Consider the following 26274-nt stretch of genomic DNA (forward strand, 5'->3'; position numbering starts at 1 on the left):
AAGTGAAGCAACTGACAAAGGATTAATCTCCAAAATTTATAAGCAGCTCATGCAGCTCAATAACAAAAAAACAAACAACCAAATCCAAAAATGGGTAGAAGACCTAAATAGACATTTCTCCAAAGAAGATATACAGACTGCCAACAAACACATGAAAGAATGCTCAACATCATTAATCATTAGAGAAATGCAAATCAAAACTACAATGAGATATCATCTCACACCAGTCAGAATGGCCATCATCAAAAAATCTAGAAATAATAAATGCTGGAGAGGGTGTGGAGAAAAGGGAACCCTCTTGCACTGCTGATGGGAATGTGAATTGGTTCAGCCACTATGGAGAACAATATGGAGGTTTCTTAAAAAACTACAAATAGAACTACCATATGACCCAGCAATCCCACTACTGGGCATATACCGTGAGAAAACCAAAATTCAAAAAGAGTCATGTACCAAAATGTTCATTGCAGCTCTATTTACAATAGCCCGGAGATGGAAACAACCTAAGTGTCCATCATCGGATGAATGGATAAAGAAGATGTGGCACATATATACAATGGAATATTACTCAGCCATAAAAAGAGACGAAATTGAGCTATTTGTAATGAGGTGGATAGACCTAGAGTCTGTCATACAGAGTGAAGTAAGTCAGAAAGAAAGACAAATACCATATGCTAACAGATATAAGGAATTTAAGAAAAAAAAATGTCACGAAGAACCTAGGGGTAAGACAGGAATAAAGACACAGACCTACTGGAGAACGGACTTGAGGATATGGGGAGGGGGAAGGGTGAGCTGTGACAAAGCGAGAGAGAGGCATGGACATATATACACTAACAAACGTAAGGTAGATAGCTAGTGGGAAGCAGCCGCATAGCACAGGGAGATCAGCTCGGTGCTTTGTGACCGCCTGGAGGGGTGGGATAGGGAGGGTGGGAGGGAGGGAGATGCAAGAGTGAAGAGATATGGGAACATATGTATATGTATAACTGATTCACTTTGTTATAAAGCAGAAACTAACACACCATTGTAAAGCAATTATACTCCAATAAAGATGTAAAAAAAATTTAAAAAATGAATATGAAGTTACCAAGTGGAAGCATTTCTAGAAGAAAAAGAAAATAGGAATGTTTACTTTTCTGGATATAAAGAGCTATTATAAAGCTACAAGAATTAAGACAGTGTGGTGTTGGCACAGGAATAGAGAAGTAGGCAGTACAGAAAAGAAAGCTCAGAATAGACCAGGTATACCCACATCTGATTTATAACAAAGACAGCACTGCAAATAAATGTGGCAAAGACAGGCTTTTTAATAAATGGTACTCAGTTCATCAGATATTATTTGGGAAAAAACGCTTGATTCCCTACTGCAAAACATATACAAAAATTAGTTCCAGGTGGATTGTGAATCTAAAAGAGAGTGGCAAAATAATATAGCCTCCAAAGTATAATATAGGAGAGTATCTTCAGGACCTCAAGGTTCAGATTCACAATATGACAAAATCGTCTCAAACAAGTAACCAAAAGAACTATCCATAAAGAAAAGAAATTGGACTCTTAAAATTAAGAGCTTCTCTCCATCAAAAGATACCATTAAGAGTACGAAGTCACATGGGCTTCCCTGGTGGTGCAGTGGTTGGGAGTCCGCCTGCCGATGCCGCGGACGTGGGTTTGTGCCCCGGTGTGGGAGGATCCCACGTGTCGCGGGGTGGCTGGGCCCGTGAGCCATGGCCACTGGGCCTGCGCGTCTGGAGTCTGTGCTCCGCAACGGGAGAGGCCACGGCGGTGAGGGGCCCGCGTACCGCGAAAAAAAAAAAACGAGTACGAAGTCACAGAGTGAAAAGGTATTTGCAATACATATAATCAAAAAAGGGCTTGAAATCTGAATATACAAATAATTCTTCCAAATCAATTTTTAAAGATAAGCAAGACATTAGAAAAAATGGGCAAGATGAAAAATATGCTCAATCTCATTAATTATTGGGGAAATGCAATTGAAAACTACAATGCAATTCAAGAATATACTCACCAGAATGGTTAAAATAAAAAGACTTAAAATGCAAGTGCTGGTCTTCACCGGTGGTGCAGTGGCTGAGAGTCCGCCTGCCGATGCAGGGGACGCGGGTTCGTGCCCTGGTCCGGGAAGATCCCACATGCCGCAGAGCGGCTGGGCCCGTGAGCCATGGCCGCTGAGCCTGCGCGTCCGGAGCCTGCGCTCCGCAACGGGAGAGGCCGCAACGGTGAGAGGCCGTGTACCGCAAAAAAAAAAAATGCAAGTGCTGCTGAGGATGAGGAACACGAAGACCGCTCGTTCTCTGCTGGTGGAAGTCTAAATTAGTATACTCTCTTTGAAGAACTGACACTGTCAGTTACATCTGAGTACTTGAACATCTTGTGACCCATCAGTTCTACTCCTACACATTTAACCAACTGAAATGTTTGCACATGGGCACCAAGAGACATGTTCCAGGATATTCACAGCAGCAAAAACTGGAAACTGAAATGGCCATTAAGAGCAGAACTGATGATGTATACGTGTAGCTGATTCACTTTGCTGGACAGTAGAAACTAACACAACATTGTAAAGAAACTATACTCCAATAAAAATTAACTTAAAAAAAACAAAAACAACAAAAAAAATTTAACCACTCTTGTGGGTATGTAGTAGTATCACATTGTGATTAGCTTACATTTTTCTGATGACCAATAATGTTCAGCATTTTTTTTTTTTTTTGTGGTACGCGGGCCTCTCACTGCTGCGGCCTCTCCCATTGCGGAGCACAGGCTCCGGATGCGCAGGCTCAGCGGCCATGGCTCACAGGCCCAGCCGCTCCGCGGCATGTGGGATCCTCCCGGACCGGGGCACAAACCCGTGTCCCCTGCATCAGCAGGCGGACTCTCAACCACTGCGCCACCAGGGAAGCCCTGTTCAGCATATTTTTATGTGCTTGTTTGCTATTTGTTGATCTTCTTTGTGAAATGCCTATTAAAATATTTTGCCCATTTAAAAACAAAGAGTAGAACTGATGAATAAAGTGTGATATATTCATAAAATGATGAATTCGTAAAATACTTTACGATAAATTCACAAAATGAAATGAAATATAGAAACGGAAATGAATGAACTACAGCTAACCAGAAAAACATGAATGAAGCATACTTTGGAATAAAAGGAGCCAGATACAAATTAGATAGACAGGTAGGTAGACAGATAATAGATAATTTGATTTCCCTTTATAAAACTTTCAAAAACAGATAAACTAACCTGTGGTACCTGTGGTATTAGGAATTAAGATAGAAGTTACCTTTGGGATGGAGGGAAAGGTAGTCATTGGAAGTGGCTTTTAGGGCGTTGACAAAGTTTTATTTTTTGACCTGAGTAGTGTTTCTATGGGAGTTTGCTTTGTGGTATTCCATTAACATTGTGTATTTATGTTGTGTGAGCTTTTCTGTTTGTGTGTTAGATTTCAGTGAAAAATAAGAAAAAAGGAAAGAAAAATATCCAACAGCGGGTGAGACATAACGGGAAAGAATCCCCAAAAGAGCAATTAAACTGTAGATAGAGCATCATCTGTGATAGTGGTGTTCCTTGAAAGTGTTGTACACTGAATTTTCAAAGCTCTTGGGAACCTCCCAAGTGCTTTACAAGGTCTTTGGGGAGGAAGGAGAAAATGATAAATCTAGATTAAAATATTTGTGTGTTGCAATTTGATGCAAAGTCCATCTGTATGGCCTTCTGAGGTTATTCTGTGTGTTCATGTATTGTCCTAATGCTACATGTAGGACATCTCCCAACAGTCATGTAATTTCTAATGATGTCATCCACTACCTGGTACTCACCTCTCTCACAGAACTGATCATACCTATTCTAACTGCCTGTTTATTTTTCTCTCTACTGTCAATAAAAAATTACTGAAGGCCAGAGACTGTCAAATTTTCTAAGTGCTCTATCCTCAGTTTCTAACACAGTACCTGGCATGTAATAAGCACTTAATGACTACCTGCTCAGCATGTAAATGAAAATCTTATAAATAAATTTTAAAAAAATTAAATCTTTCACAGCACCTTGAAAATTAATAAGATTAGCAGGGCATTCTGCTTTGAACTCTCTGGGTAATAGAGTCCTCACAGGCTGAAAGTTCTGCCTATAGTATTCCTGCCCTGCAGATATCCATTCATCAGAGTCCCTTTGTAGCTGCATTTATTGAAACATAAACTCAAATTTATTTTCAAATAAACATCGTGCACAAATTATTTGTCAATGGAATCTTATCAAAGCTTTAGCATGTGAGTGGTTGCTCCCTTGGATATTGATTGGATATTCCATTTAGAACCGAGGACACTCATGAAAAACATCAGGTTAGAAGAAACACATGTGGATGTAATCTCAAATTCCTTGCTTTTTTATTATTTTCAAATAACTTTCCTTTCTCACACATACAAACACAGAAGCAATTTTTCTAATTGGCTGCTATACTTGCCTCCACAATCACAGAGGTAACAATGATCTTAGTACCTTAAATATATATATTGCAACTTAGAATAAGACCGGAAATAATAAACTTCAAGAAATTTGTTTGGGCACACCACTCTATGAAATTTTAATAACAGGGGACATTTTAAAAACTCAAAATCTTGCAGGACAAGAAATCAAAATTCCATACCTTGGTCACTGCTATAGAGAAGCTGAAGCTGGGAAGTGTGGTGAGGATTACACACATCATCATAACAGGTCTCCTAGCAAAGGAGAAAAAATAAGCAAAAGCAATAATGTACAAGATCAACAGTTCCTGTCACATTTTGCCAATTTTGCAGTTCCTGTTCCATTCATCTATAGTTTTTCTAAGAAGCTACTACTTCCCTATTTCCATTTCCCAAATGTTTGAGTATGGCAAAGGGGAACACACACAAAAGCCGGAATGCTTTTCTAGAACAAAGGGGTGAGAGGTTTCCAAATAATTAGCAAACCATCTACTGCTAAAAGCATCACAGTACAAGACAAATGACATTCGATATTTTCAAAATTCATTCATCAGAATCCTGCCCAAGAGTTCAGGGTCTGGCGACCAACTGAAAAAAAGAACAGCATGACCTTCTCAAGTGATACTATACCCCATGTTGTAAAACTGATTTTTCAAACAATATATTTAGAAACAATATACTGTTGGATAGTTAAAGACGACTTAGAGTGAAAACACCTGGATTTTTTTACGTGAACCACCCCCCCCCAAAAAAAATCATATAGACATAAAAATCACATAGTTTTTAAATTTGTTTTTGGACCACTTTTTAAGCCTTGCATGATCAAGCAAACAAATAGCTATTGAGATATAATATATAATAGTCTATCATGACAGAGAGAATTAAAATGTATATTTAACATCACTAATTTATGGGAAGATAAAATATACTCAGAGGTTTTCTATAGTGAAATATTTACCCCCTCTTTCCTAAGTTAAATACGTATTATATGAATTACATATATAGGATAGTATGTGTTTAAGTTCAAAAAGTATTGTCTTACAAATGACTAAGAATTCTTCTTGGTCCCACCATTTCACTCTACCCCAGTCCCATCCTAGATGTTCTAGGTATAGACATAAGATAGGGCATTGGATAGCCCATCTCTCATAGCCAGACTCAGTACAACCTGCTAAAACCGGAAGATGGAATTTTAAATCCTCTTCTCAGCTTGACCTCTAAAAAATAAGAGTGCCCCAGGGATTATTCCTGCACCCCTTATTTATCTATATTATCTCCCCTGATGATCTCAGCCCATCCCATCGCTTTAAACACCACCCACTTGCCCATGACTCACAAACAGATTATAGTGTATATACACTGGCCTCTATCCTGAGCTCTGGACTTGGACACCCAACTATCTATTTGGCACCTCCACTCAGATGTCTAATCTAATAGGCAACTCAAACTTAACATGCCTAAAAAAGAACCCATACTCATTCCAATCATCATCAAATGCTGTCTGATGATTTAATGCCAAAATGTATTTTGAATCAACCTCTGCTAACACTGTGGTTCTCTCACTATCATATCTCATCTGCAGTGTTTCATAACCAGTTTCCTGTGTCCCTCTTCTTGCCTAGCAATATTTTCTCCGTAGAGCAAACGTCTGATTTTTCAAATGTAAAACACCTCTTGTTACTGCCCTGCTCAAAAATCACCAAAGCTGGGAGGAGTGGAGAATGGGGAGTTACTGTTTAATGGCTACAGAGGTTCAGTTTTGCCAGATGAAGAGGGTTCTGTGGATAGATGGTGGCGATGGTAGCACACCAATGTGCATGTACTTAATGCCAATGAGCTGTGCACTTGAAAATGGTTAAGATGGTAAATTTTATGCTAGGTGTATTTTACCACAAAATACACTCATTTGTATATTTTAGAGATTCTAAAAATATTTTCAATGTATGACTAATGTAATTAGAATAAAATTGAAACCTGTCACTGTTGCCTAAGTGTTCTACGTGATGTGGTTTCTCTTATTTCTCCTACTCTCTTCACTTAGAATGACCTGCCTCTTCCCCACCATCCACTTAGTCCTGCCATACTAGCACCCTGGTTATTCTGTGGTCACACCAAGCTTGCCCCACCTTCGAGGCTTACACTGGCTCTTCCTTTTTGCCAGGGTGTCTCTAGATCGTAGACCTAAATCTAGATCATAGAACTCCCATGTCTGGCTCCTGTGTGCCTATCCCCAAGGTAAGTTCCATGGGACTATGTACCTTATCTGAATTGTTCATTACTTTAGCTCCAGCATTTAGAACAATGTTTCTAAATCTTTTTTGTACAATAAACTTCCTGGGAATCTGCTAAATCCTATGGACCCTTCTCAGAATAGAATGTTTAAATGCACAAAATACATAGACTACAAAACAAAGCAATTATATTGAAATACAGTTATCTGGGCTTCCCTGGTGGCGCAGTGGTTGAGAGTCCGCCTGCCGAGGCAGGGGACGCGGGTTCGTGCCCCGGTCCGGGAACATCCCACATGCCGCGGAGCGGCTGGGCCCATGAGGCATGGCCGCTTGAACCTGTGCGTCCGGAGACTGTGCTCCGCAACAGGAGAGGCCGCAACAGTGAGAGGCCCGCGTACCACAAAAAAAAAAAAAAAAAAGTAATACAGTTATCCACATTCTTTTAAAATTTTGAGTTAGTAATATATACACTTATCTAAGAATACAGTGTCTTCTAATTTTCTTTGGAGCATTCAAGATCTAGTGGAAACTGTAGTCTCTCATAATTTCAAGGTAGTGAAGATCATAAACCGTAATCTGAAGTATCTGCAACAATTGTAATGTGATATGAAAAAAAATCTATGTAATAAAATTACAGGTCCTGCTAATACTACTGTGGTTTGTTAACAACATTCATAATGGAAAGAAATGCCATCTTTCAATCAGAGGTTATCGAAAATAGAGATGTAACTTGTTTCTCATCCAAGTTCAAGAACCCCATAACCCTGGAGAATATCTGGCACAGAGTAGGAATTCAATAAATGCTAAATGAATGAACAGACTAGTTAGTAAGTGAATACTAATCCAAATCTGTGTTTTATTTAAGCAGAAATAATGATAACCTGTATTTGAAAATCTTGACTTACTGCTAACGTATGCTTCTAATTTATTAATGAGTGGTATGGGTTAAATTGTGTCCTCCCTAAAAGACATGCTGAAGTTCCAACCCCCAGGACCTCAGAATGTAACCTTATTTGGAAATAGGGTCTTTACAGAGGTAATAAGTTAAAATGAGGTCATTAGGGCAGGCCCCCATCCAAAAAGATCAGTGGCCTTATATAAAAGGAAATTTGGAGACAGATATGTACAGAAGGAAGATGACATGAAGAAACACAGGAAGACACCATATGAAGATGAAGACAGAAATCAGGGTGATGCATCTATATAAGCCAAGGAATGCCGAAGATTGCCAGCAGACCATCAGAAGCTAGAAGAGAGACTTCCCTGGTGGCACAGTGGATAAGAATCCGCCTGCCAATGCAGGAGATACGTATTCAATCGCTGGTCCAGGAAGATCCCACATGCTGTGGAGCAACTAAGCCTGTGCACCACAACTACTGAGCCTGCATGCTGCAACTACTGAAGCCCACGTGCCTAGAGCCCATGCTCTGCAACAAGAGAAGCCACCACAGTGAGAAACCCGCGCACCGCAATGAAGAGTAGCCCCCTCTCACCGCAACTAGAGAAAGCCCGCACACAGCAGCGAAGACCCAACACAGCCAAAAATAAATTTTTAAAAAAATGTTAAAAAAAAAAAAAAAAAGAAGCTAGAAGAGAGGCTTGGACTGGATTCTCCCTCATAGCCCTCAGAAGGAACCAAGCCTTCCAACGCTTTAATCTTGAACTTCTAGCTTCCAGAACTGTGACACAATAAATTTCTGTTGTTTAAACCACCCAGTTAGAAGTACTTCGTTATGACAGTCTTAGGAAACTAACACAGATTTTGCTATAGGGAAGTGAGATACTGCTGTAACAAATACCCAAAATGTGGAAGTGGCTTTGGAATTCGGTAATGGATAGTCTGGAAGAGTCTGAAGATGCAGGATAGAAAAAGGCTAGATTATCCAGAAGAGAATGTTAGTGGAAATATGGAAGTTAAAGGAGATTCTGGGGAGAGCTCAGAAAGAGGAGAGCTGTACAGAAAGCCTCTACTGTTCTAGAGAATACATATATTATTATGAACAGAATGTTGCTAAAAACATGAATATTAAAAGTCCTTTTGGTGAGATCTCCGACAGAAATGAAGACTGTGTTACTGGAAACTGGAAGAGCGGTGATCCTTTTTATACAGTGACAGAGAACTTGGCTGAAATGTGTTCTGTTGAGTATAAAGGAGAACTTGTAAGCAATGAGCTCAGACACTTAGCTAAGGGGATTTCTAAGCAAAGTGTTGAAGGCACTGCCTGGTTTCTCCTTGTTGACTAGAGTAAAATGCAAGAGGAGAGAGAGAAATTGAAGAAGGAATTGTTAAACAAAAAAAAGCCCAGTCTTGAAGATTCAGAAAATTCTCACCCTATCCATATTGCAAAAGATACAAAAAATGAGACAGCATGTTCTGGAGACAACAGTAAGGGCGTGGCTTATGAATCCAATCAACCATCTCAGCAGAAACCCTGACAGTTTGCACTGAGGGGGGACAGAGATGGGACAAAATGAAGAAAGGCTGAGAGACTTCTGGGTACGATCAGCAGGAAACAGGCTAAAACAGAGCTATATGGATGCAAATATGTACTCTCCTTCAAGAAAAGGGAAGAACGACTCTGATGATGCTGCAGAGGCCAGGGAAGCTGCCGCTGCCACCACAGGCCCAGGGGTTCCCTCCTCAGATCCAGAGAGCAGGGCTGCTGCCCAAGGCCCAGAGGGTGGAGCCTTCACCTTGATGAGCCCAGAGGACAGTGTCCAGACACAGAGGTTTATTGCCAAGCCTTAAAACTTAGAACTGTTGGCTAAAACCAATATACAGGCAGACCTTGTTTTGCCACGTTTCGCGTTCTTGTGCTTTGTAATAAATTGAAGGTGTGTGGTATCAATGAGACCACACTCAGACATTAACAAGCCAACCAGCATCCCAAGGAGGCATCCCAAAGAGTAAAAGGTCCAGAAATCATAAGACAAGAAATACTGATGGAGCCTGGACACTGGAGAAGAGACGATGTCAGTGAGCTCAGAGAAAAGGTCACCCCTAGAAACACAACGTGGGGAGTCGTCACTGTACAAGGGACAGTTTATGAGAGCCGATGAGAGTGCTCGAAAAGCAATAAAAAGGGGTATATGTATACGTACAGCTGATTCACTTTGCTGTACGCCTGAAACTAACACAACACTGTACATCAACTAGAGTCCCATACAATTTTTTTAAAAAGAGAAAGAAATGTGCTCATGCTACTGAGAGTGACCATTATGTGGGGCTAATTAATTGCTTGTAGCCATGCTAGTATAATTTCATAACAAGGACAGTACTCTGAAACTGGCAAGTGTCGAATCACTGAAAATTGATTGATGAGGCCAAAGTTTTCTATGCAAGTTGAAGTATGCAACTTCCGAATTAAAATGTTTGACACATCTTGGGGGGTGAGGGGTAGAGGGTGGGGGGTGATGAACTGGGAGAATTGGATTGACATATATACACAAATATGTATAAAATAGATAACTAATAAGAACCTGCTGTATAGCACAGGGAACTCCACTTTGCTGTACAGTAGAAACTAACACAACATTGTAAAACAACTATACCCCAATTTAAAAAAATTCAAAGAAATATTCAAAAAAAATAAATAAAATACTTGATGCATCTTATAAAAAAAAAAAAGGAAAGCAATTAAAAAGCGGGAATCAGGGGGTGATGGGTAGAGCTCCCGGCCATGGCCAAATTCACTGGCATATAAAGGGGGCAGAGGATGTGACATGTACAAGGAAGACTGGAAGGAAGCTACGTGGTGGCAGAGTTTATTTCAATACAAGGAAATAAGGAAGGCTCTTCTCATAATTAGAGACACAAAAAGTCGTAAATTCCCTTTAAAATCAGAGGCAGACTGTCTTGTGAGAAATAGTTCCCTAGATGAACGCTATGGTGCCTTCCAGCTTCAGAATGATGCCAACACTGAATTCTACAAGCAAGGAGAAGCGTAGAGTTTTAAAGGTGGAACTGACATGCAGACACCATTTTTCAAGCAGATTATGACTCTGTCAACAGGACTGGGAGGGAATGAGGGGGACAGAGAGGCCCAAGGCAAGGACAGCAGCTGGTGAAGGCTGCCAGAGCCGCAGCAGGTTAATAAAATGCTCTTCGTGCCTCCTTTTGAACACAAGCGACCAGAACAAGGGATCTGACACTGGACCTGAACAGGTGAAAAGTTGGGGAACTAGGCCAGAACCTCAAGTGCACACCCCCCTGGAAATCAGCGCCTGACTGGGGAGAGGAAAACAGCCACGGAGAGCAAGGTCCTGAATGAAAGAGAAAGAGATGAAAGAGAAAGAACTCATGGAATCTGGCGACATTGCATATGCAGCAGAGAAAAGCAAAAGTGAATCCACTCACGCCGCTTTACTGGAGATTGTGGGACAAGCAGAGAAAGCCTGTAATCAAGGAGGAGAAAATGATCAGTCCTGAGTGTTTCAGAAGATGACAGACAGACTGAAAGAAAGGGGATGCTCTGGGAAGAGGTAACTGTTAAGCACCCGGGTTTAGCTCATGGTAACTCACCGATGACCTTCTCAGAGGTGCTGAAAAGAGCGAGCTCTCCCTCCTCGGGTTAGCCTGTCACTCGTGTGTGTTACTGTGGACCATTTAGGGGCTCAGACCCCAGACACCCTGGGGTTGGGCTTGGCTCCCTACTCACTGGCTGGGTGGTCTTTTAACCTCCGTGCCCCAATTTCCTCACTTGTTAAATGGGCACTGTAAGCTTTCTTCAAAAATCTTCGAGAATTAACTAAAGTCATACAGGCGATGTGTTTACAACGCTGCTTGGTACACAGTAATTGTTCAGCCAATATTTTCTCTTATTTTACTCTGATGACAGCTATAACTATTACTGCTGCTACCACCACTGCCACCTGAAACAAATCGACAGCAAATCTGGGGGCATATGTTAAGGATGTAAACAAGGTAAAATGTTCCAAAATGTTGGAGTCTTTCTAACTTAGCACCATCCAGGATAGCCCTGACTTCCGCAGCAGTCTGGGAATCCCCAAAAGTCCTCCGGGATTATTCTGCCCCAAGGTACCCTGTCTGAGGAAATCTGCTTCAGTTTCCGGCTAGTTTGTCAACGTTTTCACCTATTCACTGATATCCCGGGCAAAGATTCCTCTTATTTACTGGGATATAAAATTTGGTGTGGATATAAATAGCTTTTCTTCGTTCCTCAAACCAGCTCCCTAGTCTTTGATAAATTATGACAGGCAACCCTAAAAAGGAACAATCATTCCAAAAGAATGAGGAAGTGTTTAACAAGAATAAAGGAAAGAACACCAGATAAAAGTTCAGACTACTTTTGGTTTAGTGTGTGTCTTAAGCTCTCTGACATTGTTTCCTGCCTTATAAAATGGCAATTATATCCATTCCCTCAACTTTACAACACAGGCATGCAGGTCAAGTGAGAAAATGAAAAATAAAACACACTGTAGAGAACAGACTTGTGGTTGCCGAGCGGGAGATGGGGGAGGGTAAGGGATGGACTGGGAGTTTGGGATGAGCAGATGCAAACTATCACATACAGAATGGACAAACAATGTGGTCCTACTGTATAGCACAGGGAACTATATTCGGTATCCTGAGATAAACCATAATGGAAAAGAATATTAAAAAATGTATATATATGTATAACTGAATCACTTTGCCATGTGGCAGAAATTAACACACATGATAACTCAACTATACTTCAATTTAAAAAAAATAAAAAATAAATAAAAGCATGTTATGTATATATGCAAAATACTTTATAAGATATTCATGATACCACTTTATTGACCCTCATTACTCTCAAAGGATAAAAGAGACCTACAAGATTCTCCAGATATGCAGAGTATCACTTATAACATAGAATTTTCTTCAGTTTTATCACTTTTATCATTACTTCTACTGCTTCTCAGAGTCATTCTGAGGATTACCCCAGATCATGTTTTCAATGGAAACATGATTCAGTCTGAGGTCACAACACTAATATTCACTGGGTTCTTACTATGTGCCAGGCACTGTGCTCAGAACTTTACAGGCATAATCTTATTCAGTTTCTTAAAACAACCCAATAAAGAAACTAGGTCGTCCCTGTTCTGCTCATGAGAAAACTAAAATTTAAAGAATTTAGAGAACTCACACACGGTCTCCTAATCAGGGTCAATGCTGGGATTTGAACTCAGGTCTGCAACCCTCAGCCATATTGTCAGGGCTTCACTAGATGGCTGACTCACTCCCTCCTGAATACCAGCCTCACAGGGCCCATGACGCCAACGTGGACATACAGAGAGGTTCTCAAATAGGCCCATCGACATGTATCTGTGAATGCTAAGAATCTATGAAATCTCACATAAACAACTATTTAAGTATTCTTCAAAAATAATTCATACTTTCAATCCCTACTTTCTACAGTAGCAATAATGTTTGCATCATCTTCATCTAGGAATCAGGTTATATGACACGCTCACGCTATGTTACCACATATATTAAAATAGCCTATACTCGTTTTTGGGACCCATATATAACATCCAAATATACATCTTTAGGGGAAATGTATCCTAATGACACTAGAAGAATTGCATTTTTCTTGAAACACACTTTGCATTCAAAGTCAGAAAAAATACGGGAGAAGTTGCGTAAATTAGAAGAAACAGCACACGATAAGATCAGTGTGGGCTCACCAGTCCCAGCTCCACCAGTTATAAGCTTTGTCACTAGACAAAGTTAATCACATGTTCAAGTTTCCATTTCTTCATCTATAAAACAAGAATACTAGTGCATACCTACTAGGTTGTCATAAAGTTTAACTTTAATGGTACGGAATATGTAAGGCTCCTAGACTAGTACGCAGTAACAATTTCTTCTTTTCTAGGCCAGTAAGAGATAATAATGGCTCATAAAAGAGGTCATGAGGGAACAGTTTCACTGAAATCATAGATAACCTGTCCTCTATCTAAAACTATTTAGAACACTCATGGCCGGCCACACCCACAAATAGAAGAAAAAGACTGGAAGAGTGTTTCCCAAAAGAAATCACTGGAAGATGTAATTGTTGTGACAGCCGAAGACAACTTAGCACAAGGGGAGTAGCTGGACCAGATGTACAGACAAAAACAGCAAACAAACACAAACACAAACACTAGGGGGTAGAAATGAAAGACTACTTCTCTTCCTTACTTTCAATTGCCCCGAGAGACTGGGACCTCATCCTTCAAAGAAGCAGTTTCGGGTAGTGGTTAGAAGTACCAATTACAGAATCAGATGGACCTAGGTCCAAAGTATAGTCCTTTCACTCACTTGTCAATTGACCGGGTAAGTTTCTTAACCTCTCTAATCATCAGTTTCGTCTTGGAAATAATAATGATAAGCTCATAAAATATATATACTTCACAAGGTGGTATGGGATGAAATGAAATTCATACATAAATTTTATAGTACATAATAAGTGATCAGTAAAGAAGCAATTATAGCTTAATGACAATAACAATAATATTATATTAATAATAGTAAGCAACATGGGAAGGTTTGCTGCCTGAATGATATTCAGACCTAAGGTCCTAGGGATTGAGCCAATGTAAAAAAACTCAAAGAGCACCTTCCTGGGCATGACCAGCTTGCCACTGGTTTACTCCTGTACTCATTTACACATTCCCCAGCCTGGCCAGGAGTCTTCAACAGTTGAAGCCACTCCTAGCGGGTGTGAGGGGTGGAGGGCCCAGCTCAGCTTCAGACCCACCCCTTAGTTGATGCTGAGGATTTGGGTCAAGTGTTGGAAAACACCTAAACCCCATTGATGCCAACCACGTGCTTTATTTTCGGAAACCTCACAGGAGCTCTGCCCGCGGGGCACTGAGTCCCCTGGTGATTTGGGGGTTGACACCCAGTGTCGGTACCTAAAGAGCCCTTCCTGCGCCCCACGCTTCATGCCTCCCCTGCCACACCCTTGCCACAGGATTTCTCGCTATACTGCTGTGTCTATTACTTTTATATTTCTGCCTTTGCTTGGGTTAAAATTCCCGACTCCTTGCTTTTCAAATGTGTTCTATGTTGTCCAACTTTGTTTTCTTGGCCACACCGTGTGGCTTGCGGAATCTTAGTTCCCTGACCACGGATCAAACCCAGGCCCCCCAGTGGAAGCACAGAGTCCTAACCACGGAATCGCCAGGGAAGTCCCTATGTTGTTCAACTTTAAAAGATCAGTATGGGGACTTCCCTGGTGGTGCAGTGGTTAAGAATCCTCCTGTCAATGCAGGGGACTATGTTCGAGCCCTGGTCCGGGAAGATCCCACATGCCACGGAGCAACTAAGCCCGTGTGCCACAACTACTAGGCCTGCGCTCTAGAGCCCGTGAGCCACAACTACTGAGCCCATGTGCCACAATTACTGAAGCCCATGCACCTCGAGCCTGTGCTCTGCAACAAGAGAAGCCACCGCAATGAGAAGCCCGCACACCGCAACAAAGAGTAGCCCCTGCTCGCTGCAACTAGAGAAAGCCTGAGCGCAGCAACGAAGACCCAATGCAGCCAAAAAAAAAAAAAAAAAAGAAAGATTAGTATGAAAGAAAAATTTAACTTATCAAAGAAAACAAAGAAATCCCAGATGACAAGAACCAGATCTGAAGATTTAAAAGGAAAAATATATGAGGATCAGAAATTATATGTTCTCATTACCTTTACATGGATCAATACAGTCATTAGTTAAACTGAGTTCAATCCATATTAAACCTTGATTTATTTAAAATATTTGTGTTATTATTTGAATTACTTACCCCTCCCCTCACCAAGGTAATAGAATTTACCAACATAGCAAATTATTTAAAATCTAAGTAAAGGAACCAATTTGCTTAAAAATCTCAGTTGGTTAATGCTCAAAGGACGCCTTAGAGCTACAAAATAATGCAATATAAACATTTTAACAGACATTACTTTCAGTTTTACACAAAAGAAAAAATTCTATATTAGAACCTTACAGTTATGATTTCTGTAAATTAACTGTGAAAACTTCGTGCAGTTTTGTGTACAGAGGAATTAGTACAACAATTACTACTCAGAGTATCAGAGATTCATGCTAGCTCTTAGGAACACATGTCAGTAAAAAATGACCCGCTAAAAAAATATAGAAGATACCATAATAGGAACACATTTATATAAACAGTGATTATTACCTCTCCTTAATCTCCCATTATGTACCTGTGTGCTACACTAACATCCTTACCCAGAGTACATGAGAAAATCTCTTTGAAAGCATCCCAGGGGTTCCCTGCTAAAGAATTCTGTTACTTACCATCCTTTGATTTTTTGGTAAAGATGACGTTTCCTGTACAAGAGAACTTTCACGGGAACCCAAATCAAAAGAGTCACTGAAGATACATAGGCGATGGAACAGGAAACAATCAGCCAATAATGCGCTTTGCCAGGTGTACCCGTTGTGCTTTGATAGGCATCGGCAAACTGTTCCATTATCACCAGCGTGGGGACAGAGAAGGCAGCAAGCTCAAGGAGCTCAAAGAACAGCAGCTTCATCAGTCTCCTCGAAGCCATCCTGGAAGGGCGAGCACCTGGGGACCAGACGCTCCCACTCTGACCGGGAGCGGCATATGGACACACAGACACTGAACTGGGATCAAGTTCCTTGTACTCGAATCACTAACCAGTGACTTTTTATTCTTTTATTGACCCTCATATGGTTCAGTGATCTTCCAACTTAACAACCGAGGTCTCTTAAAGAAACAGAGCAGTTGTGGAAGTGATCACTTAATGTGTTTGCACATCCGTTACTACAAGTCAAATGAATTTCAGAATATGCTTTGGAGCATCGGTAAAAGCGGGGTCTTTTAATGTAGTCTTTATTGTGAATTTGAGCACAAAAAAACATTTATGTAATATTTAACACTTGTTAAGTAGAACCATTGCAATAATATAATTTTAGAGTTAAAGGGGAAGAAGAGACATAATCCAATCCCTTATTTTTTTTTTTTTGCGGTACGCGGGCCTCTCACTGCTGTGGCCTCTCCCGTTGCGGAGCACAGGCTCCGGACGCGCAGGCTCAGCGGCCATGGCTCACGGGCCCAGCCGCTCCGCGGCATGTGGGATCCTCCCGGACCGGGGCATGAACCCGTGTCCCCTGCATCGGCAGGCGGACCCTCAACCACCGCGCCACCAGGGAAGCCCCCAATCCCCTATTTTTATATCTAAGCAAATTGAGGCAAAGAGAAAAACCCAAAATCTGAGTCTTCATCTAGGAGAATGACCCCTCATTTTTCTTCCAAGTGCTTGAAAAGGGAGTTTGGATTCACTTTGCCAGTCTCCTAACAAGACTTCTTCCTGGTACTTGAAATATTTATTCGTTCTTGCACATTGATTGCTATGCAACACAGATCAGCATTATTTTTATTTTGCGGGTCAGGAAGCTAACATGGTGATACGAGGAACTGGTTGTCAGGACCGACACATGCAGAGTTATCTATATCTAGTCCAAAAGCAAATATCAAATATTTAAAAGACAACAGTGGTCCCCATGAATCTCCCTCCTTTGCAAACCGCTTTGGAACAGCTGTGATGAGTACTCTGCTGGGTGTGGGGTGCAACAGTGAATGAGGGACAAAGGTTCCTGCCTTGAAAACGCTCACAATCCATGGAGGAAACAAACCTACGGCAACAAAAAATTAACTGAGGTCAGAAGTACAGCCTAAATGTCATGGTACCCCAGAGAACTCCCTCTTTGGGCTGTGGGAAGGGGAGGGAAAGATGATGATGAGGCCCGAAGGTGGGTGTTGGGGTGTCAGTGACATTTCAGGCAGGTAAAGAAGGAGGGAGGAATGGTGGTGAGTCCGGTGTGTATGGCAGGACCCAGGGGAAAGTGATGCTAGAAAAATCGTCTGGGGTCAGAACGTCCATGTCCCATGAAGGATTTGGGGCGTGTGTGTGTGCGTGTGTGCACATGTGTGTCTGTGTCAAAAAGCATTTTCTGAACAGAGGAGTCACTTGAACTCCTGGAAAGGAGGGATGGTGCTGATGTGAAGGGAGGGCAGGAATGGTATTAACCTAGAGACAGGGAAGCCACCTGGGCGCCACAGAGGAGCCTGATACAGCAAGTGCAGGAGCGACGAGGAGAGTCCAGCACCCACACACGCTGACCCAACCCCTCCTACCTGCTGGCTTTGTGTCAGATGCCACCCCACCTCACCACCCGACCACCGCGTGCATTTCTCTCAGCTTCTCTCCCCCAAGGCCCTTCGCAGAAGGGACCCCGGGACTGCCTGGCTCTCGGGGTGCACCCAGGATTCTGGGGGTGGCCCCGAGGAGTCACACCTCCTGCCCTCCCACTGCAGGGTAATCAGACAGGTGGCTCCTCCAGCGGTCAAGTTACCCTCTTTGACCTCGAATCCACTGACGTGGAGCAGAAGCCCTCACAAATGAAAGAAGAGACTTGGAAGGACAGCAAGAATACGAAAGGATGGGGCAGAAAACCATCTGAGCAGCGGTTCTGTCAAGGCAACTATTTCTAATAGCATGCCATCGACATCAGTTCTCTGTATCATCCCTGACAAAATTTCTGTTTAAATGATACTAGATACAAACTAGATTTTAACCTCCTAACCCTCGGTCTTGAGTCATCTAGTGCTACAATGTATTATAATTTCTTCCACAAATTTTGCGTTTTAATAGGAATTGTGATCTGAGTAACTGAAGACAGGTGTCGAGTAAAAACAGCCTGGCTCTTACCTGGACTGTAATTCCATTTATTTCCATGTACGGGAATTTGAAACTGAGACTCACTTTATATTTCTCGCCTCTAATCTTCCTCCAGTTCCTATTTTCTCTTCACCTTTACCTTCAAAGATAAGGCCAAGAGTGTTACATTCACGCGATGGGACCAGCTGTTCTCCACCACAGGGAACGCCCTGATACTAGCTGTGCTTTCCTTGAGTGGCAGGGAGTTTATGACTGTTGTCCTCTGCCCACAACGAGCCCAACTCCATGTAAAGGAAAGACTGATTGTGTTAGCCTTGTAACATCATGGTAGATCATGGTAGAGGCTTAGTGAGTGACTTACGCTTTGGTAGGGAGATGACACAGACACACAGGTAGGACCTAAGAAGGTGTACGGAGTGAGTTGGACAGCCCTACCCTGCCCAGGCCTCCACCCCCCTCCTCTAGCCACATCTGGATGAACAGGCACGGGGCTACAGAAGGTCCAGCCGTCTAAACGTGGCCTGGCATAACCTAGGCCAATCACTTTCTCACCCACAGGAATCTGAACTAAAAAACGTGGAGAATTTGACAAGTGGAGTTAAAGGAGGCCATGATTTTGAGTCAGGATCAGAGCGACTCAAACTGTATGTGCTAGAACCACCCCTGACATGTGGTCAAACTCAGTAACTAGCTGAATGAATGAGTGAATGAATGAATGAGTGAATGAATGAATGAACAAATGGAAGTCAAATGGTGAGGGAATAGGAGGTCAATCCAGAGAGTGAGCTGACTGGGACAGATCGATGGGGCGATACAAGCACACAAAGAAAACCAGTCCCCCAGCTGCTCGACTCTCCAGGTCACCTGTATTCTTACAAAACAGGGCTTCCATTCTTTGCAACCAAAGGGCTTGAATATAAGACAAAAAAAAAAAAAGAAAAATGTGTTTATGAGCAGGGGCCAAATATCATACAGATACAATATGTAAAACTACTGGATGATTCAGAGGAGAGGATTGAAAAAACATCAAAGTCAAGTTGATTAGAGAAGGTGAATTTTGACCTGCATTGATTTTTCTTTTCTTTTCTTTCCTCTTCTTTTTTTTTTGGTTTCACAGGGGAATTCTAAGGAACCTTTATTTTTTAAAAAAATTTTTATTGAAGGATAGTTGATTTACAATGTTGTGTTACCTTCTGCTGACAGCAAAGTGAATCAGTTACGCATATACATACATCCACTCTTTTTTAGATTCTTTCCCATGATATCACTTATATATGGAATCTATTGACTCAAAGCAAGATCTATATATTGTTACAGCAATCTTCTTTATATAGTATAATTGTATTTTCTCTGAAAAATAATTTTAAGAATTTTCATGATGCAGTGAGGTGGGGAGAGGGGTGGGAGAGAGAAGAAATGGATGTTTGTTCTGAAATACTATAGTTGTAGATTTAAATGTAAATTTAAGATCCAGAAAAGATAGTCCACCAAACTGTTAAGAGTGATATCCCTGGGGTATGGGTGAGTTGGGGCAGAGGGGTTTTTGCGTTGTTTTTTAAATTAATATTTGCATAGTTGGAATATTTCACAAGCATAAAAATTAGAAAATAATTTTAGACTAATAAAAGTCAATTGGGGGAGCTTCCCTGGTGGCGCAGTGCTTGAGAATCTGCCTGCTAATGCAGGGGACACGGGTTCGAGCCCTGGTCTGGGAGGATCCCACATGCCAAGGAGCAGCTAGGCCCGTGAGCCACAACTACTGAGCCTGCGCGTCTGGAGCCTGTGCTCCACAATAAGAGAGGCCGCGATAGTGAGAGGCCCACGCACCGCGATGAAGAGTGGCCCCCACTTGCCGCAACTGGAGAAAGTCCTCGCACAGAAATGAAGACCCAACACAGCCAAAATAAATAAATAAGTTAATAAACTCCTACCCCCAACATCTTAAAAAAAAAAAATTAAAAAGTCAACTGGGGCGTCCCTGGTGGCACAGTGGTTGAGAGTCCGCCTGCCGATGCAGGGGACGTGGGTTCGTGCCCCGGTCCGGGAGGATCCCACGTGCCGCGCAGCGGCTGGGCCCGTGAGCCATGGCCGCTGAGCCTGCGCGTCCGGAGCCTGTGCTCCGCGACGGGAGAGGCCACAGCAGCGAGAGGCCCGCGTACCGCACACACACACACAAAAGTCAATTGAACAAAGAAATCCCAGCTTAATAAAAATGTTGTGCTCTTTTAGAATCTTCCCTCCACAGATTTGTTTTCCCTCACTTCCAAGCAAAATGAACAAATTTCCCTCCCACGTATCCCTGCAGTGGCTGTAGTTAATAGCAGTGAAATAGCCAAGAGGCAAGCAGGAGATGGGCAAAGCCCTGGGGAACTGTTTCCCCCCTGGGCAGTTAGGGTTGGATTTGAATGTCTTCTCCTGACCTCACAGGAGAGTGTGAATAAGTGTGGTCTTCACCCTTCAGCCCCAGATTAAGGGTTTTAGCCTCTGTGAAACCTTTCCTTACTCTCCTTCTCCAAGTAGAAGCGAGTATCTCCTCCTGTAGGTAAAGTAGCTTTCAAATACTCCCACTGGAGCACTTGTCTCCCTACAATGTTTGCACACTGGTTTCCCTACAAAACCGCAAGCTCCTTGAAGGCAGAGAACATCTGCTTTCATCTTTGTACCATCATTTCTCAGCACAATGCCTGGCACATAATAGGCCCTTAGTACATACTTGGGAAAGGAAGGAATGAACAGATGAAGGGTAGGAGAAGTGATGGGCAGCGGGGAGAATGTGCTAGGCTGTGAAAATGGCTAACTCGTCTTTCATTCCAAGAGAATGCAGTTCCTACACTGACCCTTCAGAAGGAGAAGTCATGTACTACCTGTCCCAATACAATCTGTTCACTCAGCTCATGAGTTTCAATGTCCTTGAGTGGTCCCAATGACAGCCGCCATGTCTCCTTCCTAGATAGCCACGGCTCCAAGGACAAAGCCCCTGGGGATTGCAGAGCTTGTTAATCTCACGATGCATGTTCGGAAAAGACTATGCCCCTTACAAGCATTCACAAAGACTTTATAGGTCCCAATGTTACAATGTCTTTCCCAACATTTTCCAACCCACATGCCCTCAAGAATGCATATCCATGATGAATTTGTATCGTTAATGAAGGACGTTGGAGAGGACTGTCTGGTAATTGTCTGGTCCGAGGCATAGCCTTTAATCATTTCAGGGTCCTCAGCCCTTCCAAAGTATCATTTGTCTAAATTTTCCAGAACAGAATGGGAGGCAGGGAAGTTTCCTTCATGAGGGATAGAGTAACTAGCGAGCTTGCCAAAGAAAAAGAAAGCCATGATGCCAGCATTAAGCTACTGGGGAAAAAATAATGCCACACCCCTGACTCGGAGACAAAGACAAAGGGATACAAGAGAGGGTTTACGATCACCTACCCCTTCAGCTGGGACCAGTTTATGCCAATCCTGATTCCTTCCCTTCTAAGTCCCCTGATGAGTCCACCATGCAATTGCACTGCCAGTAATTAGAAGGACACAGAGGGGGACATTTTCAAACCACCCAAATTCTTTACTTGGATTTGCACAAGACTGATTTGAAGAAATCTGTCCCTGAGTCTGCTCTTTAATGCTGGCTTTAACAACTTCCTGGTAGGAAACAGATTTGGTTTTCTGAAGCTGGGTCTGTGGTGGAAAGACTGAGTCTTGTGGTTAGAACTCACTTCCACACAGGAGTGTTGATGCAGTGTTTTTTATTTTAGTAAGCAGAAGATATCATGCAGTCCAGGGTAGCACCTGTTCTCCACACTTCCAACTGTCATTTCCTTCCTGCAGGCAGGAAGTCAAAAATTGAAAGTCTCTTAAATTGTTAGTAAGATCATTTGTAATCTCAAGTTTTGCTCATTGTTTTCGGCATTTCATTCTGTGAAACAAAATGTACAAACTGCCAGGAATGTTCTGGCATATCCGTGGCTTGTTTCCTGTGATCATGTGGTGTTGATATGCAAAAAGGCAGGGTCTGGTGGCAGTGAAACTGCTCTCGGGATCAAGCTGGATCTACGAAGAGCCCAGGGAAGAGGCAAAAGTGTGTCCCTATGCTTAATTTATTGATTATTTATCATTTCCAAAGAGTATTTCCAAAATACATTACTGATCCTCATAAGATGATGTCATCAAATAAATCACCTGAAGTAAACTCAGTAAGATTATGTTACCATGTGATATAAGCCCCTTTACTAATGTTATGCTGTCATAGTCCAGACTATACAAATTCATATTATAGGGAAAGGATTAATTTCATCTCTCGGGCTATTTATAAATAAACAACTTTGTAAGAGCAAAGACAACAGCGTATTCACTCTTGTAACCCTTTTAATATCTGGTATCTAGTGACTTTATTCTTCAAATTAACAAATTGTATAGAATGTCCTTACTTTTTTTTTTAAATAAATTTATTTATTTATTTTTGGCTTCGTTGGGTCTTTGTTGCTGCATGCAGGCTTTCTCTAGTTGTGGCGAGTGGGGGCTGCTCTTCGTTGCAGTGTGTGGGCTTCTCATTGCGGCAGAGCATGGGATCTAGGCATGCGGGCTTCAGTAGTTATGGGGTGTGGGCTCAGTAGTTGTGGCGCACGGGCTTAGTTGCTCTGCGGCATGTGGGATCTTCCCGGACCAGGGCTTGAACCCATGTCCCCTGCATTGGCAGGCGGATTCTTAAACACTGCACCACCAGGGAAGCCCTAGAATGTCCTTACTTTTTAAAAGTAATGGTGCTCTCTTGTAAAATTTTTTCTATCATAATTGTCCAGATCTCAAGAAAGCAGGAAAGAAAGGAAGAACTAAAACTTCCCACTCCTGCTATATAAACACAAATTGTGTGTAGTGGTATATAAATGGGACCTAAGAATCAGAATATTAAAGAGGGGCAGGAAGTCACTTCATTCTTTACAGTAATTCTCAGCTTTTATTTTTTAAGGGACTACAATAATCTAGTTGACCTTTGAGTATTCCAAAGTGACAAATTTAAGCAAAGAAATAAAATCCATTTGAGTGTAGATGCAGCCCTAATTAACTACCACATATTCATCCCAAAGTTCACAAGAATGATTTAACCTAAATTTCCCAAATCTTCATGGTTAAGGATATGATGGTAGGTTTGCAGCACTCCTACTGTTCCTTACTTAAGATAAAATAACTTGAGAACAATGTGAGTAGATATACCCATATCTTCAGAAAGTATGCAGAAGTGACAATTATCCAGTTATTTTGGTTAATCTAGCTAGAACAAAACCTCTAAGTGGTTGGCCTAAATGCAACGTTCCCTAAATCCATTGCATGGTGCAGGTTTGTTTTGGTTTGTTTTAAGAGGATAGTTTTAAAGATATTGTGGGTTTGCCACAGCCAACATCGTCCTCAATGGTGAAAAACTGAAAGCATTTCCACTAAGATCAGGGACAAGACAAGGTTGCCCACTCTCACCACTCTTATTCAACATAGTTTTGGAAGTTTTAGCCACAGCAATCAGAGAAGAAAAGGAAATAAAAGGAATCCAAATCGGAAAAGAAGAAGTAAAGCTGTCACTGTTTGCAGATGACATGATACTATACATAAAGAATCCTAAAGATGCTACCAGAAAACTACTAGAGCTAATCAATGAATTTGGTAAAGTAGCAGGATACAAAATTAATGCACAGAAATCTCTGGCATTCCTATACACTAAGGATGAAAAATCTGAAAGTGAAATCAAGAAAACACTCCCATTTACCATTGCAACAAAAAGAATAAAATACCTAGGAATAAACCTACCTAAGGAGACAAAAGACCTGTATGCAGAAAACTATAAGACACTGATGAAAGAAATTAAAGATGATACAAATAGATGGAGAGATATACCATGTTCTTGGATTGGAAGAATCAACATTGTGAAATGACTCTACTACCCAAAGCAATCTACAGATTCAATGCAATCCCTATCAAACTACCACTGGCATTTTTCACAGAAGTAGAACAAAAAATTTCACAAGTTGTATGGAAACACAAAAGACCCCGAATAGCCAAAGCAATCTTGAGAATGAAAAACGGAGCTGGAGGAATCAGGCTCGCTGATTTCAGACTATACTACAAAGCTACAGTAATCAAGACAGTATGGTACTGGCACAAAAACAGAAATATAGATCAGTGGAACAGGATAGAAAGCCCAGAGATAAACCCACGCACATATGGTCACCTTATCTTTGACAAAGGAGGCAGAAATGTACAGTGGAGAAAGGACAGCCTATTCAATAAGTGGTGCTGGGAAAACTGGACAGCTACATGTAAAAGTATGAGATTAGATCACTCCCTAACACCATACACAAAAATAAGCTCAAAATGGATTAAAGACCTAAATGTAAGGCCAGAAACTATCAAACTCTTAGAGGAAAACATAGGCAGAACACTCTATGACATAAATCACAGCAAGGTCCTTTTTGACCCACCTCCTAGAGAAATGGAAATAAAAACAAAAGTAAACAAATGGGACCTAATGAAACTTAAAAGCTTTTGCGCAGCAAAGGAAACCATAAAGAAGACCAAAAGACAACCCTCAGAATGGGAGAAAATATTTGCAAATGAAGCAACTGACAAAGGATTAATCTCCAAAATTTATAAGCAGCTCATGCAGCTTAATAACAAAAAAACAAACAACCCAATCCAAAAATGGGCAGAAGACCTAAATAGACATTTCTCCAAAGAAGATATACAGACTGCCAACAAACACATGAAAGAATGCTCAACATCATTAATCATTAGAGAAATGCAAATCAAAACTACAATGAGATATCATCTCACACCAGTCAGAATGGCCATCATCAAAAAATCTAGAAACAATAAATGCTGGAGAGGGTGTGGAGAAAAGGGAACCCTCTTACACTGTTGGTGGGAATGTAAATTGATACAGCCACTGTGGAGAACAGTATGGAGGTTCCTTAAAAAGCTACAAATAGAACTACCATATGACCCAGCAATCCCACTACTGGGCATATACCCTGAGAAAACCATAATTCAAAAAGAGTCATGTACCAAAATGTTCATTGCAGCTCTATTTACAATAGCCCAGAGATGGAAACAACCTAAGTGTCCATCATCGGATGAATGGATAAAGAAGATGTGGCACATATATACAATGGAATATTACTCAGCCATAAAAAGAGACGAAATTGAGCTATTTGTAATGAGGTGGATAGACCTAGAGTCTGTCATACAGAGTGAAGTAAGTCAGAAAGAGAGAGACAAATACCGTATGCTAACACATATATATGGAATTTAAGGGAAAAAAAATGTCATGAAAAACCTAGGGGTGAAACAGGAATAAGGACACAGACTTACTAGAGAATGGACTTGAGGCTATGGGGAGGGGGAAGGGTAAACGGTGACAAAGCAATAAAGAGGCATGGACATATATACACTACCAAACGTAAGGCAGATAGCTAGTGGGAAGCAGCCGCATAGCACAGGGAGATCAGCTCGGTGCTTTGTGACCGCCTGGAGGGGTGGGATAGGGAGGGTGGGAGGGAGGGAGACGCAAGCGGGAAGAGATATGGGAATATATGTATATATATAACTGATTCATTTTGTTGTGAAGCTGAAACTAACATACCATTGTAAAGCAATTATACTCCAATAAAGATGTTAAAAAAAAAAAAAGATATTGTGGGTTTGGAATCTTCTGACCTAAATTACCATTTAGACTATAAATGTACATAATTAATATGTCTTCCTGGACTATTTAGTTTGATAAACATTAAATGAAGTAAGTCAGCTGATCTCTTCTCTGTCAAAAGCCCCCCATTGGCTTCTCATCTCATTTAGAGTAAAAGCCCAAGGCTTTACCAGAATTTTCAAGGCCCTA

At 41.5% G+C, this 26274-nt stretch overlaps 1 protein-coding gene and 1 long non-coding RNA gene across 2 annotated transcripts in view; one reads left to right on the forward strand and one right to left on the reverse strand.

Annotated features, from left to right (window-relative positions):
- Positions 1 to 19654, reverse strand: part of TMEM236 (transmembrane protein 236) — a 50572-nt gene extending 30918 nt beyond the window's left edge. Inside the window, exons 1-2 of the mRNA XM_004278652.3 lie at positions 15988 to 19654; positions 4665 to 4737 (exon numbers count right to left, since the gene is read on the reverse strand). Of these exons, the coding sequence (XP_004278700.1) occupies positions 4665 to 4737; positions 15988 to 16244 (330 nt within the window). The 5' untranslated portion in view covers positions 16245 to 19654. The remainder of the gene's footprint in view (positions 1 to 4664; positions 4738 to 15987) is intronic.
- On the forward strand, positions 356 to 25990 carry LOC125963636 (uncharacterized). The gene is made up of 2 exons (XR_007475858.1): positions 356 to 847; positions 25845 to 25990. It is a non-coding gene; the product is annotated as an uncharacterized LOC125963636 (long non-coding RNA).
- Positions 25991 to 26274: the final 284 nt, after the last annotated feature.

Source organism: Orcinus orca, chromosome 2 (assembly GCF_937001465.1).
Source record: "Orcinus orca chromosome 2, mOrcOrc1.1, whole genome shotgun sequence".
Lineage (NCBI taxonomy): Eukaryota > Metazoa > Chordata > Mammalia > Artiodactyla > Delphinidae > Orcinus > Orcinus orca.